Source organism: Melopsittacus undulatus, chromosome 6, assembly GCF_012275295.1.
Source record: "Melopsittacus undulatus isolate bMelUnd1 chromosome 6, bMelUnd1.mat.Z, whole genome shotgun sequence".
Lineage (NCBI taxonomy): Eukaryota > Metazoa > Chordata > Aves > Psittaciformes > Psittaculidae > Melopsittacus > Melopsittacus undulatus.
In genome coordinates, this window is record NC_047532.1 from 46,256,292 (window position 1) to 46,275,437 (window position 19,146).

General features: G+C 61.3%; 1 protein-coding gene and 2 non-coding genes across 6 annotated transcripts; all 3 read right to left on the reverse strand.

Annotated features, from left to right (window-relative positions):
* Window positions 1–612: 612 nt before the first annotated feature.
* EIF4G1 (eukaryotic translation initiation factor 4 gamma 1) lies at window positions 613–18,877 on the reverse strand. 4 transcript variants are annotated; one of them, XM_034064310.1, is made up of 33 exons: window positions 18,795–18,877; window positions 17,668–17,728; window positions 16,304–16,412; window positions 16,119–16,205; window positions 14,472–14,645; window positions 14,037–14,136; window positions 12,201–12,313; window positions 11,069–11,161; window positions 10,928–10,994; window positions 9,707–10,585; window positions 8,505–8,593; window positions 8,121–8,307; window positions 7,633–7,766; window positions 7,240–7,377; window positions 6,876–7,049; window positions 6,597–6,794; window positions 6,208–6,354; window positions 5,877–6,113; window positions 5,692–5,796; window positions 5,127–5,280; window positions 4,925–5,025; window positions 4,725–4,827; window positions 4,518–4,608; window positions 3,645–3,901; window positions 3,435–3,550; window positions 3,115–3,287; window positions 2,829–2,954; window positions 2,657–2,738; window positions 2,344–2,442; window positions 2,090–2,224; window positions 1,927–2,008; window positions 1,715–1,855; window positions 613–1,601 (listed from the first exon to the last, which is right to left on the reverse strand). In XM_034064310.1, the coding sequence occupies exons 3-33, from the start codon at window positions 16,376–16,378 to the stop codon at window positions 1,420–1,422; spliced, it is 4,839 nt and encodes a 1,612-aa protein (XP_033920201.1). In that variant the 5' UTR covers window positions 16,379–16,412; window positions 17,668–17,728; window positions 18,795–18,877; the 3' UTR covers window positions 613–1,419. The 4 variants fall into 4 exon arrangements, with proteins under 4 accessions (XP_033920201.1, XP_033920202.1, XP_033920200.1 ...); XM_034064311.1 differs by having other exon boundaries at window positions 1,420–1,601; window positions 4,518–4,620; window positions 7,240–7,359; XM_034064309.1 differs by having other exon boundaries at window positions 1,420–1,601; window positions 4,518–4,620.
* Window positions 7,123–7,199, reverse strand: LOC115946178 (small nucleolar RNA SNORD66). Its single transcript, XR_004080288.1, has one exon. It is a non-coding gene; the product is annotated as a small nucleolar RNA SNORD66 (small nucleolar RNA).
* Window positions 8,383–8,459, reverse strand: LOC115946177 (small nucleolar RNA SNORD66). Its single transcript, XR_004080287.1, has one exon. It is a non-coding gene; the product is annotated as a small nucleolar RNA SNORD66 (small nucleolar RNA).
* Window positions 18,878–19,146: the final 269 nt, after the last annotated feature.

The window sequence follows — 19,146 nt, forward strand, 5'->3', positions numbered from 1 at the left end:
ATGCAGCAAAGACTAGCCTTCAGTCCCAAGAGTGACACCCCACTGGGGGCCCCCAGTCTTGCCCATCTCCACCCTATCTGCAAGCCAAGACTGGAAGGTGCTGAGAGAAAAAGCCCCCCCAAGATGGAAGTTGTATGAGGGGATCACAGCACCCATCTCCCAGCAGAGACCAGGGAGAGCACGCAGGTCCTGCCACTTTGGTGCCCATGGGAAATGGGATACCTGGGGACATGGGGCTCTGCTCTGCAGGCAGGGTGCTGGCAGGGCTGCCTGCTCCACCATAGAACACCCTGTGCCAAGCAGAGCTGGAGAGGGGGGTCCCTGCTGCAGGCACATCCCCCTGCCACCCTCCCAGCCCTGGGGTGGGGGATACCTACTGTCTGCCTCAGGGTGCCGAATGAGGCTGGCCCCTGCCTGGGCTCCAGGCTGGCACCCCCACACCAGCCCAGGCTCAAAGGACATGGGGCGGCAAGAGCGGCACACGGGGCATTATTTAGCAATGTTCTTTTATTTCCAGTTTTAAGGTGAAAAGATGCCTTTAAATCTTCAATTAAATACTCCATAAAGAAAAAAAAAAAGGAAAAAAAATTATTTACAAATTCACGTGACCAGTACTTGAATCCTTGTTTTAATAATTACACATGCGGCTCATCACATCCGGCACTCTATAAATACAGGGGACGCGGATGGGGGCCGCCCTGTCGCTTGCCCAATTGTGGCCTTAAACGTTTGGGAGGAGGATAGGGGCTTTGGGAGGGAGGAGGGGCTCAGCCTGGCCCAGACAGAAGGGGTCACCCCTCCCTCCTCCCCAGCACCTTCCCCAGGTGTCAGAGCAGGAGCTGGGGGGGAATGATTTATATTTAAAATAAAAAACCACAGAGGTGGGGTCCAGGCAGTGATGGAGGAATAGAGAGAGGACAGGGGAGGGGGAGAAATCACGCTCCTGTCCCCAAACCAAATTTAATAAGTTTATATATATATAATCTCTCTATATTTCAGCAAGAAGTGGGGAGGAGGAAGGACAAGGGAGGAGAGGAGGGAAAAGTTATGTCCCCATCCTGCCCTCCCTCTCCATGACATGAGTCCAGGGGTGTTCTGCGCCCTGCTCCCAAAGACCCGGTGTGCCTGTGCTGAGAGAGGGGAGGGGAGGTACCCTGAGGGGACCCACCGCAATAGCCGCCTCCACCAGCATCCATTTATTATCATCGTGACAAACCAGTACAGGCCTCGCAAACAGAACCGGGATGTGGGGAAGAGGGAGAGGAGAACTGAAAAGAGAGAGGGGGGCTGCAGGGGGCAGAGCGGGTCCCTTGGACCTTGCATCAGCAAGTCCAGGGGGACCACAGGTGGGAGGGGATGGAGTCACTCCCAGGAGTGCCCCACTCTCTCTGCCCTCTTACTCCTCCTCCTCATGGCTGCTCAGTTGTTGTCTGACTCATCCTCGGCTTCCCGGAGCCAGGTGAAAAAAGCTGTCACTGATTTGAGAGCCACCCCTTTGCCCTGCTGCTCAGCTGGGTCCTTGCTGGACTCCCACTTGTAGAAAGCCTCCTCCTTGATGACATCCTCATCATAGAGAGCATCAAAGAACATCCGCAGCAGGTCTAGGGGGAGACAAAAGAGGGACCTTTGCCATTGCCCAGCCACCAGCCACACTGCTGGGGTGGTAACATGCTTGCCACCCCAACCCTCAGCCTGCCTGCCCCACAACACTCACTGGGAGGCTGGTCCAACTTCACCACCAAGGCTTGCAGGGCATAGAGTGCCTGGAGCTCCTTCTGCTCATCCCGCAGGTACTTCTGCAGCAACTTGGCTTGGTTGCGGATCACTAGGGCATCCACGCGGTAGGGGTTCTCAACTGAGGGAGATGGGGCATAAGAAGCAGGCGGTGGGGGCAAGGGGACCCCCCTGCCTGACCCTCATACTCACAGACAATGGCTGAGTGGCACACAGATGTCATCAGGGCCCTGATAAATGTGTTGGACGAGACCTGCTGCTCACTCAGGTTGGCCTAGAAGAGGGAGAGCAGAGGGGCTGTGAGGTGAGGGGAAGCTGGGAGGGAGCCCCTGGACGTGCCTGTGCTGCACCTCACCTCAATCCAGTCATATATTCTTTGGTTGTTCGGGTTCTCTTTCAGCAGTTTGTCCATTTGCTTGCACAGCTCCTCCGAGGTCAGCTCTTTGCAGCTCGGTGTGTCCGAGCTATCCCCCATTGTGTACTCCAATTTCTGTGGGAGCAGCAGAGATGAGCTATTACAGTCAGCATGAACACCATGTTCCCAGCAGCAGGACCCTCCAGGGTCCCTGCAGGGACTGTTTCTGTCCCTCACCACCACTGAGCTCCCACCTGCTCTGTGATAAATTTGTTGACATCCTGGTCCTCAGGCAGGAATTCCTTCCAGCTCAGGCCCCCGTCCCGCCACAGCTTGCCTGCGGTTTTCTGGCCCTACAGGACAGCCAGCATCAGCACCCCATGCCCTCCATCTCCAGGGAAGGGGATACTGCAAGCTTGGCCATGCCACCCCCATGACCCAGATGTGGCAAGGGATTCCCCCTGACATCTCTCTGGTGGCAGGGTAGTTCAGAGTCCCTGCCTGCCAACCTGCCCCCTAAGCACGCTGCCAGTCCCCAAGGCAGCTACATGAGCCCCAAGCACTTACCATGCCCTTGCACAACAAGCCCAGCACCTCTACCAGCAGCGTGGTAGCCTTCCCAATAGGCACCAGGGGCTTTGTTATCTCCCTGCAGAGCACAAGAGACCTGGTTGAGCTACCTCCCCCAGGAGCCTTCCTGGGACCCCATGGCAGCCCTGTGGATGGGCAGCGCTCTCACCTGAACAGCTCCTCCATAGGGATGCCTTCTTCTTGCAAAATGGGGGTTATGAGCTCAGCCAGGTACAGCCAGATATGCGGGATGTCAATCTCCATGTCTTCTGCGATCTCCAGGATCTCCCAGAGCCTGCAGCGCAGAGGGAGGCTGTTGGAATCCAGCAGCCCTCCTGCCCTTGGCTGGGAGGGACCTCAGGAGGTCCCAGTGATGAGCCCTGCTTGGGGCAGGGCCAACCATGTTCAAAACCCAGCAAATACCAGCTTGTGTCTAGGCTGCCCCAGCCCCTCACCCTTTGTAGTACTGCTCCTTGGAGAGCGTGCCCGCCTTCACCAGCTGGCACAGCAGGACCCCCATGTGCTCACGGGAGATGGTGCTCCTCTCCAGTGTGGACTCGATACCGTTCTGCACAAAGATGTAGAGCGAGGAGGGGCTGCCCAGCTCCTGTACACACTGCAGGGCCTCCTGTGGGGAAAAAGGGGTCAGTGCTGCCCCATGGCAAGTCCCAGCTCCCCTCTTCCTCATTCTGACCAGCAGGTATACTGCCCACAGAAGTGAATGGCGTGTTACAGGGGCCACCTGGTGCTCTGCCTGACCACCCCCTCCTCTCACCTTCATGTCATTGATATGCAGGTATTCCTCTATGATCGCCTTGGATTTCTTCTCCAGCTCTTCTTCTGACAGCGCAGGCTTGGGAGATGCTGCAGGATCTGCTGGCTCTTGCTTATCTGCAAGGCAAGAGCAAGGATGAGGCACCGGCTAGGCCCAGCAGAGCCCCTGGGCACAGCCAGGTCCCCAAGACACCACTACCCTCCTGCTCACTGGTCTCTCGGCTCCTGTCCCGTTCCTCCGACATGCTAGCAGCCTTGCGCACGGCCTCGGAGCCACGCTGCTTCTCCCGTTCTCGGCTCCTGTCCTCTGTCTCTTTGCTGAAGCTCCGCTTGGTGAGGGCAGACCTGTTCCTGTCTGCCCGCTCCCCCCGGTCAGGACGCTCCAGGCGGTCGCTGCCCTTTTCTGAACGTGACTCCCGTTCCCCTCTGTCCCCAGCCTTCTCTGACCTGTCACGGCTGGAGCTGCTCCTGGGTGGAAGACAGACACAGTGTGAAGAGCCCATCACCACCCTCCCTGACACCAGACTGCAGAGCTCTGGGAAGGCAAGGCTATCCCACTCCAATCCCGGACCTTTCCAGGGCCTTTTCTAGCACCTGACCACCTGCAGTGGAGAACACTTCTCCCTGTTTTATCCCAGTTACAATTCATGCCCTTTGCCTTTTGCTCTGTCCCTTGGCACAGTTGAGGAGAGCCTGACCCCATTCTGACCAGACCTTCCCCCTGCAGCAGACTGTGGTCTTACCCTTTTGCTTTCCATACCTCCTGAATAAACTCAACCCCAGCTCTCCTTGGGGACCTTGCAGTCCAGCCTCCAGGGACTCCCTCCACCCTGTCTGGTCTCAAGGCCCCCAGACCAGACCAAGAACCCAGGTGTGGTCCCCAGGTTCCAAACAAGTCCAGGGTGGAGAGTCAGCCTTCTTTGCCACAAGGAGTCACCACCGACTCTGAGCTCGCCGAAGGCCCAATCTTGCCACAGGGGATTACTCCAGCACAGGTGCCATGTATTGACCCACCACTGCCCAATTCCAGGGGTGCCGCCCCAGGCTGCAGACCAACACAGCCATGGCCCAACTGGCCCCTCACCTCTGCACCACACGGCGGGACTCCAGGCTCTCAGCAGGGGTTGACTGCTGGAGCGCTGAGAAGCGGTTCAAGGTGCTTGTGGCTGGTCGCCCTGAATCAGATGCTGGGTGTGAAAAGAGGGGAGTCTCAGAGTTCGGCACCTCCCCGTTACAGGATCCCCCCTCCCACCCAGTCCCACAGTTCCCAGCCAGCCCCCACGCTGTATACCTGAATCTGCAGGTTTTGCGCCAGACCCTCCACTGCTGCCTTTGCCCCAGCTCAGCCGCCCGCCTGGTGCAAAGAGCTGGTTGTTGGAGTCGATAGATCCAGGCTGCAGGTGGAGAGACAGAGTCAGCTTTGAATCCCACACCAGGGCAGGATCCAGGCCAAGAAGCTGTTGAGCTGCCACACCACATTCCCAGCCTCACCTTGGTGATCTTTGTTAACCGGCTGGTGTCAATGGGCCGGTTGCCCTTGCTGATGGGCACAGTATTCCAGCCATCATCTGCAACCAAGCTCCCGCGTGCACCTGAGTACAAGGGGGACAGACATAAGGCACAGCCCAAGCAATGCCTAGTGGGTTCAATCCAGCCCTGGAAGCCCTAGCTGCCCCCAAGCCCAGCCACTCACTGCTGGAGGATGGCCCTGGGGGACCTCTCCTCTTGTCCTTCGACATGAGCTGCTGCACTTTGATGTGTTCCCGATGCTCCTCCATCTCTGCTTCCTTGTGGATCTGGTCAATGGTTTTGGGGCCCTGGTCTCCTCGCCGTGGCACCCAGCTATTCTGCAGAGGGCAGGGAAGGAAGGAAGAGGGTACTGAGTTGGCTGGAGGATGGAGACAGAGACACTCCCTCTTCCTAGCCATCCCACCCTCAAAGCCTCAGGCCACTCTCCTGCCTTGGCCATCACAGCTCCTCATATTCTGTGGCAGCTTTTGGCACAGAAGGGCTCAATTTCTGGAGCCCCCTGTATTAAACAGCTGCAATTACTTTACGCCCACTAACACTACCATGCTAACCAAGAGCTGGAGGGCTAGCATAGCGTCTTTGGGGCTGGACACAGCTTACACACCCACCTCTCCCCTGCCAGTGATGCATGGACTGCTGGCACTCAAGAGGACACCAGCGAACAGCTCCATGGGAACAAGCAGGGGACAGAGAACAGTCCCCAAGCAATAGCAGGCTACACGCCTTACCCGTCTGAGGTCAATCACATCCTGCAGCATGAAACGGATTCGGGATGACGTCTTCTTCTCTTTGATGATCTTCTCCATCTGATTGAAGTACTGGTCCATTCTGGGCTATAGAGGGATAGAGTCACGGTCACACCCTTCCCAAAAGCAAGGGCAGAGCACACAAGGCAGCACAGGACACGCAGTACCTTGGCCTTCTCAAAGTCCAAGTCCTTGCCAATGGTGGTAAGCAGGCGGCAAAGGCACTCAAGAGACTCCTCATCATGGTTTTTGAGCAGCTTCACCACGCAGTCATGCATGATGGCCTCCGTTAACATCTTCAGTTTGAAGAGCTCCCCGATGAACTTGATGTTGCCCAGGGATCGTCGGCGGGCCTTGTCCCGCGCCTCCTCCAGCTCATCCTTCATGCGCGCCTTCTCTTCGGGCTGCAGGGAAGGTACAGCAGGGCAGCTCAGAGCCTAGAGCTGCCCTGAGGACACCCCTACCAGCCCTCAGCCACAGGCTCCCACCCCAACTCACAGCACTGGCATCGTCCATCTCCTTTTGCCGCTTCTCAAAGATCTCGTCATCATCCTTGTCCTTCTCAAACTCTTTCTGGCAGCGGTTGAGCAGCAGCTTGCGGAAATTCACAGTTACCGTGGGCTTGTCTGTTGTGGGCACTTTGAGCTGCAAGGAGAGGCACAACCCAGGCAATGAGCATGAGTCGTGTCTCCCAAAAAAGAAGGCCAGCTAAGGTGCAGGCACTGTTCAAACCAGGAAACAACCATGCTACACCCTACACCTTACACCTGACACAACTCTGACGTGGTTGTCCATCCCACCTCACACAGAAAGGCCTGCTGAGCTCAGCCAAGGCACCCAGAAAAAGCCCTGCCAGCTCAGTTAGAGACTCCCCAGCTCCTGCTCACCCCCATAAGGCAACGGCACATGTTAGCATAGGCAACAGAGAAGTTTGGCTCCGAGATGGCCTTCTCGAAGACGAGGTCGATAACACCCTTGAGCCGCTCCTCCGTGTCGATGGACAACTCCATCACCTGCTTCATCAACTGCTGGAACATCTGGGGTGTCAGCTTGTTGAGGATGCTGCGGACACGGCGGAGCAGTTCCTGCATGGGCGGCAGGGTCAGCCAGAGCCAGGCACATTCTCCCCTGCCTTCCCACCACCCACCCCAGCTCCCAGCTCCCACCTGTGTCTTGATGTTCTCAGGATCCTCCTCCTCCGAAGCACGCTTGCTGCTGGGTTTCCAGGCCCTCTCAGCCTTGTTCAGCTTAACATCCTCATTGAGGGACACAGTGGCAATGATTTTGCGGGGCTCCTTCCTCTGGCTCTGCTGGGAGCGGCGGGGACCCAACCCTGAGGGCTGGCACAGGGAAAACAAACTCAGCTCTTTGCTCTGGGACAGCCAAGCCAGCTCCCAGGGTGTCCCCATCAGCCTGCTCAGATCCTCAGCTCCATCATGAACATCAGTGGCCCAGACACAGTGGCTCAAATGCTTGATCATCACAGACAGGCGGAGGGGGACAGCAAGGGTGAAAAGAGGAAACACTCACCAGGCCCCGATTGCCCATGACGGGCCGGCCGAGGTTGGCGAATGAGGGGGTGAAGTCGGGGCTGCAGTTCATGCCACTGAGGCGGATGGGGTCAAGCGCCCGCAGTGGGGTCTTGTTGGCCTGCAAAGGTACACAGGGCTGAGGATGCCCGGGGGGCAGAGGAGTGGGATGGATCCATCCCCCAGCCTCAGCGCCGGGACAAGGAACTGGAAAGAAAGCCCCAGAGATGCCCCGCACAAACCAACCCCCAAGGCTCAAGGCTTGTTGCAGATGCTTCAACAAGACCCCAAGCACAGCAGGCAAGTGCCTGCCCTGCCTTGACAAGGCACAACAGGATCCAGACCCCCACCTGGCCACCACCCACACTTCCCCTATTTCCAGGGCCGCACCAACCTTGTCCAGCACCACGTCCGTGATCTGGGGCAGCCCCTCAGGTTTCTGCATGCTGGCAAAGATGAACTGGAACCCCAGGAGGAACTCCCGGTCATAGCGCTTCTTCTCCTCAGGGTTCAGTGGCTTCCATTGCTCTGCAGTGGGGAAAAAGAGGCCTTGATGTGGCCTGTCCCATATCTTCCACACTGAGCTGCGGTAAGTCCAAGCCCTCCCAAGGACCAGCAAGATGGGATGTAGACAACTACAAAGCTACTCCAGCCCGGTGTGCCCTGAGCACGACACTGCTTACTTGCTGGAGGCTGATGCCACCAGCTGCCTGTCTCCTCCGAGGACACTCACACTGAGACCTCTGTTCTCCAACCCATGCCAGGCTCAAGGACAAGATGGGAGGGAGCATGGACAGCTGGACCAAGTGACCCCCACCGTCCCCACCACTCAGTGCAGAGGCAAAGGCTCCCACCAGAGGCCTGGGCCAAGGCACATCTCACCTTCCTTGTAGCGGTACTTCTGATCAGCAGCCTTGCCCTTCTCTGGGGCCAGCTTGTCCTCTTTCTCCTCCCATGTCTCCTCAGAGTCTTCCTGTGGACGGGCAGGGGCCATGTCCTCCACTTCACCGGCAGGAGTGGACGTGGGGGGTTTGTTCTCTGTCTCTGAGGCACTGTCACTGATCTGAGACTGCATCAGGAGGAACAGCAGTCATCCCATGAGCCTGGTCCTGCCCCTTCACCACAGACCCAGGCGTCCATGTCCCCCCTCAGATCCTCATTACCATCATGAAGCATCAGTGGCCCAGACACAATGGCACAAAACAGAGTTCATCATGGGAGAAGATGAGACACAGGGTAACTCCCAGATACCCCTGGCACACTCACCTCTTTAAAGGCATCCAGCAAATCACCTACTGCTTCCTTCTTGTTCAGCTCCTTCATCCGCCGCTTCTTCTTTGGCACCGAGACGGCGACTGGGAGGAGAGGCAAGGAGATGAAGGTAACAGGAACCCTCCCAGTCCCCCATGTACCCTGACACCAGTTCAGGGTCACCAGCAACGCTCCAGTAACACCAGGTGAGCTTCAGGATGGGCCTGCCACATGAGGATGTAGTCCTGCTCCCATCACAGCCCCCATTACCCAAACACACCATGTACCCACCTGGGCATCTGCAGCCCTGTGGATCCTACACACAGCCAACCGAGCCACTCTGCTGCCCAGAAAACACCCCATAAAGACACACCTCGCACCTCTCCCCATCTGACTGCTGCACACCAATTTACCGTGTGCCTCCTCACCCCATTTGTGTCTCTTCCATAGCACAGTGCTCCCCATTCTCTTCAAGGCATCCCTGCAACATCCACATACCTCTGGAGGGCCGTCCTTAGGGGGACATCCCCATACATACCTCTGCCCCCATATACACTCCCCTCCCTGGCACCCCTACACAGCACCCCACACAGAGGTGCTCCCCAGAAGCACATCTGCTCCCAGATCATCCTCCTATAGCTCCCCTATGTCCCTGCAGAGAGTGCTCCATATGAACACAACCTGTGCGCCCATCTCCCCCATCCTCCCACCAGCACTTCTATGTAACCCCCATACTCATATGCAGAGTGCTTAAAAAAATTAGTATGTATCTTTGCCCCAGCACACCCCCAGGGCACGCCACTTTCCTCAGTCACACCTGTGTACTTGCATACCCCTACACACAGCACCCCACACAGCTACAGCTCTGCATCCCCCCTGCACCTTGCTGTGTCCCTGGACAGTTAGGGACAACCCTCAGATACTACCCCAATACACTTGTCCTCCATCCCCACAGAAAGTATCACATAAAATAAACTTCCCCCGTGGCACTCCATTCCCCAGGACACAGCACACACCCCCCTCTCTGTACACACCACATACTCCTGTACGTGGTTGCACTTCCCCATTTTGCCATCCATGGGCACCTTGTACCCCACCCCCAGCACCCTACACTCAAACATCCTGGGTCACCTAACCCCGTCCTCCTTTCCTATGCCTAGCACCACACCTGGGTGACCTCAATACATCACCCAACACCTCAGCCCAGCAATCCCAACCTTGTGCAGCCGCCTCCAAGGTCTGTGAAGGGGCAGGGGCCGGGCTCGAGCTCCGCTCCTGGGCCTCACCAGGGCCTTCACTCTCCTCCTCCTCCTCCTCTGCTGGGGGTGAGGCAGGGGTGCCAGGTTGGGCCGGCTCCTCAGGCTCTGAGATGGGGCTGACGTCTGACTCAGGCTGCTCCTCGCTTGGCTCTGCTTTGCCAGTGCCCTCCATCCCATTGGGTACGGGCAGCTCTTCAGGCTGGGCAATGGGGGAGTCCAGGGTGGGCACAGGCCCTGGCACGGGTACCGGCACTGCCTGGCACACAGGTGCCTCAGGGACCAGCTCGGGCACCTCCTCCAAGACCCCATTGGCCTCTGCAGCAGGCTCGGGGCAGGGCTCTTCCCGGGGCGGTGGGGGGCTGGGGGAGGCAGGTTTGGCGGGTGCTTCAGGGGCCTGCAGTATGACGGGTGGTGGCGACAGTGGGGCTGGCACCAGGGGCACTGCTGGCATCGGGGGAACAACAGGTGCCAGTGGTGCCTCAGTGAGCACAGGCGCCTGTGGGGTGGGTTCTGGGAGGGGAATGGCAACCTCCTCCTCCTCCTCCTCCTCCTCTACAGCCACTGTATCCATGTCGGGCGCAGGCACGAGGGGCAGCTCCACAGCCCCTGGCACTGTAGTGATGGCGCTAAACGTCTTGTGCGGGTCGGGCGGCGCCTCGCCCAGCTCCACTTTAGTGTCCGCATCCATGGGGGGCTCCATTGGCACCAGCGTCATGGCCGAGAGCACCACAGGCTCCACCTCGGGGATGAGGGGAGGGGGAGGTGACGGGGATGCTGACTTGCTGGGCTCCAGGGAGACGGGCTTGCTCACCACCAGCGCAGGCTTCGGACGGTCATCTGCAAGGTAGGTGGTATTACTGAGGGGCTCTCCAATCCCCCCCTCATGCAGCACACCACCCTCTGAGCCCTCTGTCTGCAGGAGGGGTAGGGACAGATGTGCCAACCCCCACCGTAAACAGGTGACAGGAAGCAGGCATCCTCCAGTGCCCACAGAAATGCTGGCATGAACAGTCAGCCCCATAAACTCTTCTGGACCAAACATGGGGTCACCAATCCTTAGGCGCGTAGAGAATGCACTTGACCCCACAAGCCCCAGGTTAGCTGAGGAATGGCAGGGCTGGCATCTTGCCCCATGCAGCAACATCAGGGATCCTGGAAGCACACAGTGAAGGCACTTACCTGGCCGGACAATAACTGCTACATGGGGGGTCTCTCCGTTGGCCTGTGGCTCTAAACCGCTTCCAGCCTGGGGGGAGGAAAGAGGGAGTTCAGCAGGGCCCTGTAAACATCCCACCACCCGAGGCAGGGAGGCCCCCTTACCTGCGGAGGGGTGGGAGTGGATGAGGTCCTTGCTCCGGACATGATTTCTTCAGTGATATCTTTGCCGCCTTGGTTGGGGTCTCGTATCCGGATCTTTGCACGGGTCAGGGCAGAGAGAGTAAAGTTGTTAGCAGGGTGGGGGAAACAGCACAAGGGCCACCCCCTTTTCCTAAGCCAGACACCCTCAGGACACCCCCTTCTCTGAAGGGAGAGGCAAGTGAGGCTCCTTCATTGCTGTGCCTGCCCTGGCCACATGCAGCTTGGGTACCAACAGGTGCCACCACCCCTCCACACAGGGCACGGTGCCCTACAGACACCAGCCTGTCCTGATGCCTTGCAAGCTATCATGCCAGGCAGCCACAGCCAGCACCGTGTCCCCAGGTCAATGCTCATGTGCAGGGGTCAAGGTATCCCAAGGAATCACTATGCTGGCACAGGAGCTGTGGGGACCCCTCTCTGCCTGAGGGACATCACAAGGGACCAGCCTTGGCACACAAAAGTCATGGCAAGCTGCATGCCACTCCAGCACAGTGCATATGTCTGCAGGCTCACTGGTCACATGCCTGCCATAGGTGCACCAGGAGCCACAGAGCACCCTGCTGGGAGGAGGAAGTGGGGAGGACACATGGGTTCAGGACTCTGGTGGGAGCAGCTAGAGGCCTTGTTCTCCCCACCCCACTCATGACCTGCTCCCAGGACAGCAAGCAGAGAGCCGAAGGGGCACCGAGGCCCCTCTGCTGAGGAAACACAAGCACCTCCCCTCCACAGCAGCACCCCCTGCCCGGGTGCAGGGCCACGCCGCAGCCGTCTCCCTGCTATAAATAGGCCCCATACGGAGGCCTCCGAGTGCCGGCATCTCCAGGAGCAGGCAGCAGTTGGCAGCCACGGCACCCCCACCCCTCAGGAGCCATGACTCAGCATAATGCTGCTGGCCAGGACAGCCAAGGTCGCTGGCATCCACCGTGCCCCCCAGCCCCTCACCAAGCCCCCCAGCCCAGGCCCCCCTTCCCTGGCGTGCTGCACCACATCCCATCCTGCACACTGCAGGCACCCAGGGCTGGCACCGTCCCCTCCTGAACACCAGCCAACCCCCCCCCCCCGCCCCCATGCCTGGAGGGAGATGGCTCCTTACCGTCTTGCGCTCTCGTTTCGGGGGGATCGGTGGCTGCTGGCTCACAATGACCTGCGCAGTGGGGACCCCTGCCGGGAACTGCTGCACCCCCTGAGCCGGGTAATAAGCACCCGCTGGAGGAGAGGACAGACCGTCAGACTGGCCAACCCAGATCCTGCACGTCCGTCCAGGGGACCGCCTGATCCCCCAAACGCAGGGGTCTGTCAGGAGCGTGGGGAGCCTGTGCTGCTCTGCACCAAACCCCCATTGCATCCGGGCCGGATTGTCCCAACCCGCCTGACAGGCCTGACTGAATTCCTTCCCTGTGAAGCAGAGCGTCCCCGCGCCATCCCCACACCCAGCCAGGCCCCGAGGGCACCCGCCGTGCCCACCAGTTCCATGCCATCGGTGGCCCCACAGGGACGCTCAGCCATGCCGGGTACGGGTGTCCTGGCTCCACAGGCAGCTGCCTTCCTGCAGGCACCCTTATCTCCCCAGGGCCAGCACCAGCCCCAGGGCGGCACCAGGCAGCCCAGTCCGCACCCTCCATTCACACCCAGGCTGAGGGGCTCTGGATCCCTGGGCAGCCTGAGCCCACGGCAAGCCCAGCCCAGAGGAGTGACTGGCACAGCCCCGAGAGGTGCTTTGCTCCTCCCAGGGCATCCGCATGCATCACCCCAGCATGCATCACCCCAGAGCGGTGCCATGAGGATTTGGGACAGGCACAGCTCGGCCCGGGCCCCAGCGCCCTCCGGCTCCAGCACCTTCACAGTTGCGCCAAGCCTTGAACTTGCCCATGGTGCTCTGGTGACTGCCTTGTCCCAAAGCCACAGACCCCTCTGCTCTGCCCTGCAGGGACGCAGGGCAACCAGATGAGCCTTGCAACCTGGGATGTGCCAGGGAGGGAGCCTGCAAGCTGCCCAGCCCTCAGCACCAGAAAGACCAGCCCATCTCACCCATCCAGGGGCACACCACGCCAGGCCACCTATATAGCCTTGGGGGCAAGGGGCACACTGCTGCCAGCTCCCCTAGGAACAGCCACAGTTCCAAAGTAGAGGTAGAGGACAAATCCATCCCAGGAACCCACACAGATAGCCAAAGGGATGCCCCAGCACTGGGCACAAAGAAGCAACCCAGAGCGCAGGAGCTGACCACTGCTGGGCACCATCTCCCTCCTCCAAAGGGCTAGGTGGACCCCAGCACAGGAGGGAAGGAAGTAGGAAGGACGGGCACGTACCTGGCTCAGGAGAAGCCCATCTCTGCCCAGTTTATGCTTTGGTGCTGGGTCGAAGGCCTCGGCTCACATTTCTGTGTCTGCCGGGCCTCCCAGGACCAAGCCTAAATATAGTCACAGCCCGGGTGGCCACATGCGAGCGGGGGGAAAAAGGGGGGAGCTGCTCACATCACTGCTCCCCAGCGCCGGGAGAGGGCAGGCATGGAGTGGCCCCAGCACTCCAAGCTCAGCTCCTTAAGGAGCAGGCTACTGAGGGGGGTCACCAACCCTAAGCTGCTCACCTTGATGGTGAGCAAGGGGGAACAGGGGATAAAGTCTGCCCCAGCCCTCAGCTAGGAGGGTTAAACATTAAATAGCCCTGATTTGGAAAAGAACGGGAGTGGCTGGACCAGTGGGACATGATGTGCAGCCCTCAGTGCTGCTGAGACATTGGCAACACCCCTGCCCCCCAAAACAGCCTATAATGGGGTCACTGAGACAACCCCTGTAAGCTGGCAAAGGGACCTGCACTCAGCTCCTGAGTGCAGGCAGCTGCAGGGAGGCCAGAGGCAGGGGAGCTTAGAAAGGATGGAGTATAAGGCCTGGAAAAGCAGCAGGGAGCAGAACAACATCCCCATCTGTACCGTAAGTCCCGAACTCTGTGGGGCTGGCTCCAGGGTAAAAACTAGGGGCACCGGGCTGGACCGGGTACTGTTGGGTCGGGACGACGTATGTGGAGCGACCCTGCAATGGGGGTAAAGAAAGGTCAGTTACCCCTCCTGCAGAACACAAACATGCCCCCCAAACCACGGATGTGCCCCTAAACCTGCCTGTGAACCAGCTGGGCAGCAGGGCAGGGAGCAGCATGCACACAAAGTGGGCCCAGAGGCCTCAAAGGGCTGCCAGGGAGAAGGACCAGCACCACTTGCTGCCTCTCTAAAGAGCTGGGCAATACCACACTCAAATCAATGGGTGCTCAAGGGAGCCAGACAGAACAACTGCACCCTCTCAAACCAGACCGTAGCTCCAACCCTGCCCATCCCAGCCCCCTCCCACATGGTCCAGGGTATGGCCCTCACCTGTCCGGGAATGTAATAGGCTCCTTGGGAAGGTGTGTAGGATATCTGGGAGGGTATCATCATCACCTGGGAAGCAGCCGGATACACATGGGCAGGGGGGCCGGGCCGGGCCGTCGTGTTACTCTGCACACGGGACGCGCTAGCAGGAGGCTGCGCCCTGTTCTGGTAGAAATGCTTGGGGAGAGATGGGGCACGGCATCAGGTGGAGCACAGCACCCCTACCCAGCACCCCCATGCGCAGGGGGACACTTCCCACCGCGATGCAGTCCCCCCCATTCCCACACACACTCCCCAAGATGCCCCCCAGCACTGTCCTGTTCCCACACACCTGCGGGACTGCCTGGGTCCATGCGACCCAGCTCATGCCCAGCTCAGCACCCTCCCAGCCCGCCGGGGCCAGCAGCTCCAGCACCCGGAGCCGGCCACGGCCGCACGCAGCTTGGCAGCAGCGGGTCCCGGCGTGCCTCGCACTGGCTCCCGGTGCTCGCACTGAATGCTGGGACCTGTAGTCCTGCAGTGCCAAGCCAGAGCTGGACAGCCAGGGAGCATGGAGCCAGCTATTCCCCACTGGCTCATACTGTTCATCCCAACCCAGCTTCTTTGCCGGGCAGGAGCATCCCCAGGAGAAGCAGCTCAAGCCCGGCAACAAGTGGGCAAGGAGGGTCCACGCACGCACCCTGGGGCAAGGAGAAAGCGTTACCTGAAGAGACCTGAATCCTCCCTGTTAGCAAGCGCGCACAGAGGGAAAAGGGGAAAGAGACAGAGAGGAGTTACCCGCACTGGGAAAGGGTTTGGACGCAGGGTGGCTGGCAGAGGAGGGGGCAGGAGGCTGGAGAACCCTGTGCCCAGTGCCCCCATCCCAAATCCACCAGGGTCCCCTGTAGGGACCTCACAAGGAGCAGGGAAGAGTTTGGGGGGCTCCTAACTGGCACAGCCAAGGATGTCACCAGAACTATCCCCAGCAGTCCCTCTACACAAGAGGGCTGACAGAGGTCCAGAGCTTTGCACAGCATTGCAGGGCCTTGGGAGACCCCCCCAAAGTGGAGAGAAAGAGGAGGAAGAGGAAAGGCACAGGCAGAAACAGCAGCCTGGGCCAGGATTAGCACAGGCACAGCCACATGCTGCAGGCTTCATGCAAGGAGAAAACTGGGGAGACACTGCATGGAAACCCCCCCAAAGTCAAGTGGGTGTCCCCCACTTTCCCCAGACCAGCCTGTCCCCCATCTCTCAGGTCCCCACGTGCTACCCGGCTCCTTCGTGCCCAGAGTGGGTGTTTCTGTGCAGTGTCAGGGCAGGGTGTTCAGCATGCGGGCTGGGAGATGCGGGTTAGTACCTGCTGGTGAATAGCCCGAGGCCCTGCTGGAAACTGAGAGAGGAGGAGAGGGAGGTTTGGGGCAGGGGAGGAAGGAGAGAAGAGCAGTCACTCGGTGGGCATCCCTGGCCAAAGGTGTTTGCCCCCCCACCCCAGGGCCAGGAGGTCCCCGGGCAGTGGCTGTGGTCCATCCAGATCGGATTGCAGGTGCTCTCAACCCTCGCAGGCACATGCCGGCACCGCGGGGCTCCTGGCACCCACAGCAGTGGGGGCTACTTGGCCAGGAGGCTGAAAGCTGCTGGATTTCCCCATCTAACCCAGGGCAAAGCCCTTACCTGGCGCGGCTGAGAAGGCGTATTCATTTGTGAGGCCGGTGCCGGGTTAAAAACCACAGGTGCCGTCTGACCGGGTGGGAACGTCGGCTGGAGGGAGGCAGGGAGGGAAGAAGATGGCACCGCTGCCCCCCATGCACGCCGGGGAGGGCAAAGCTGGGACACCCCACCCTGAAAGGCCCAGTTACCTGCGGCAGTCCGGGAGAAGGGGCAGGGTGAGGGGCTGTTGGGGCTCCTCCTGTGGGCTGTGGAGCTTTGTTCATTTCATGGGGTTGTGCATAAGGATCCCCTCGCTATCTGAGGGGAGAGGGACAACGGGCATAAGCTGGAGGAGATGGAAGCACCCAAGGTTTGTATCTACTATCTATGTCAGCCCTGAAAAAGGGCATCTCCAGAACCATGAGTGTAAAGTCAGGCACCAGCCATGCCCCATGGACAGCATCCCAACAAGGCACAGACCCCCAGTCACCCCTTCCTGCCCCACTGGGGCACAGATGGGCACCATTAGGCCACCCAGACAGGGCAGGTCCCCACATCCTGCAGAGCCGAGTCCCCCGCTGTGCCATGAACCCATGCCGACTGTCAGGACTGACTTCCTGAGGTGACCCTACAGAGGCTGGCTTGGCACCCCACACAAGCAGACACCAGTGCCCATGACCTGCCAATAGCACCCAGGCCACCACCAGCTCCGGGGGGCTGGGTGGGCCGGCGGCACCCCAGCGTCAGCTGTGCCAGCTCCACCCCGGCTGACCTACTAAGTGCTTCCCCTGGCCAGTCAAACCTGTTCCTGCCAGTGGTGCTGGGTCCCCGGCACACACCGCAAACGCCTACGGCAGAGGGAGGGCAGGGAGCAGGTCCTGCGTCCCTCGGTGCTGCCGACGCTCCTGCCCGCTGCCCTGCCTGGGGCAGCCCATGGACATCCCCCACCGCCAGCACCCTCCAGCTGTCCCAGGAGGGACTTGGCAGCCAGTGCCGCTCTCCCCGCCCCAGTGCAAAGGCCGCCGGGCAGAAAGAAGAGGCGGTGCCCCCCACCCTGCTCCATTTTGGGGTCCCCCACACCCCATGGCAGCCGGTGAGCCCGTGCCCAGCCAGAGTGCGCAAAGCAGCAGCCTCCTGTAACTCGAGCCCAGCCGCGTCAACACTGCCAGCCCCCGGCCCGCCACGGGCACCAGCAGGCACGTCCAGCCCGCACCAGGCCATGCCAGCACTGCCGGGACACGGGTTGCCTTGACCCCCCGGGGCTGCACCCTAGCATGGCAGAGTGACCCTCCATCAGAAGTTCCCTCCCAGTCACATCCCAGCAGAGATGGGTCCTGTTGGGGTTTCAGGAGGTGGCAGAAGATGGGCTGCACCCCTCCAGTGCTCCCACCAGCCCCCTACTCACCACAGAAGACATCTAGTAGCTGGGACAGGTGTACCCTAGCACAGCCTGGGCACCGCTCACCCCAGAAAGGGGATAGAGGTGTCACACAGAGAAGGAGGAAACCCGAGGACACCCCCGGCCTTCCCAGCCCCCACTCCCGGCACAACCGGGAGTGAGCAGCATACTCACCCCCCCGCGGGAAAAACCTGGGCCGGCTGAGCGGGCCTGCAGAGACCGTTCATTCGACTGACTGCAATAGAAGGCAGGGGAAAGACATCAGCCCGAGCCCGCCGCAGGGAGCCCCCCCCGTGCCCAGCAATGCCCCGGCCGGCCTGCGGCGAGACAGATCCCGACCCGGGAAGAGGAACTACCAAGAGGATGGAAGGGTAACAACGGGAGGAGTCGCGGCAGCCGCTGCCTCCCCCGCGCAGATCCAGGCCAGGCCTTGGCCTGTGCTGGGCCAGCAGCCGGGGCGGTGGTTCTCTGCCCGAGGTCGGGCCCTGGGCGCCACGGGCAGACAGGTCTAGTCCAAGTGATGACCAGGACAGGGAGACCGGGCTGCACAACGGAGGGGCTCAGCCCCAAGGGAGGGGGCGGGTGTCCCAGGCGGCGGGGCCGGGCCAGGCCGCAGCGCTGGCCCAGGAGCAGCCAGGCCCTAGCCCGACCTCGCCCCCAGGCCGCGGCGGCGGCCCAGACGGCTGCCGCTGCCGGCCCCATATCGGAGCTGTGGGCAGGCCCAAGGAGGCGCCGGCACCATCTTGGCGACACAGAAGGAGGGGAAAAAGCCGCGGGAGGGGGGGGGTGCCGGCGAGGCGCGGCGCGGGCCCCGGTGCGGCATCCGGCGGCCCCGCTCCCCCCCGCGGCGGCGGCCTCTGCCAAGGACACGTGTCACTGCCGGCCGCGGCCATGGCCCGCGGCCCCGCCGGCACCGGCAGCTGCACGGGCGGGCGCGGCGGGGCGGGGGCGGCAGGGCACGCACCACGTGCGGCGCCGGGCCTAGGCGGACGCGGCGGTGGGAGCACGTGCGAGGCGGCGGAGCTCACCGGCCGGCACGTGGGGGCGCAGCAAGCGCCGCGCGGGACCACGGGGCCGGGCCGAGCCGAGCGGCGAACGGGAGCTGCACGGGGCAGGGCAGGGGCGGGGGGAGGGGGCAGCCAGCGGCGGCGGGGCGGCGCCCACGTGGTGGTGGCGGCGGCGGCGCGGCGGGGCCCGGCGGCGCGCGGCCCGGGATGGCGGCGCGCGGCCCGGTACCGGTACCCCCCTCCCCTCCCCTCCGCCCCCCCGCGGCGCGCGCCCGCCCCGCCCCCGCCCGTTACCTTCAGTCTCCTTCAGCGCGCGCGGCCCGACGCAGCCGCAGCGCAGCGCAGCACGACCATTTCCGGAGCCGCGCCGCGCGCAGGGGCGGGGCCGCGCGCCGCCGCGGGGGAGGGGCGCGCGGGGGCGGGGCGCTGGGCACCGCCCGCGGCACGTGACGCCGTTGTCACGTGGTCGTCGGGTGGGACGGAGAACGCCCCCATCCCGCGCCAGGCCACGCCCTCCCTCTGTCCAGCTGTCCGTCGCGCTCTCGGTGCGGGAGCACGTGGCAGAGAGCCGGCAAGGCAGCGTCGGCGGTAGCGACCACCCCGGGCATCTCCCTGCACCCAGGGCTGGCACCCCTGAGCTGCACCG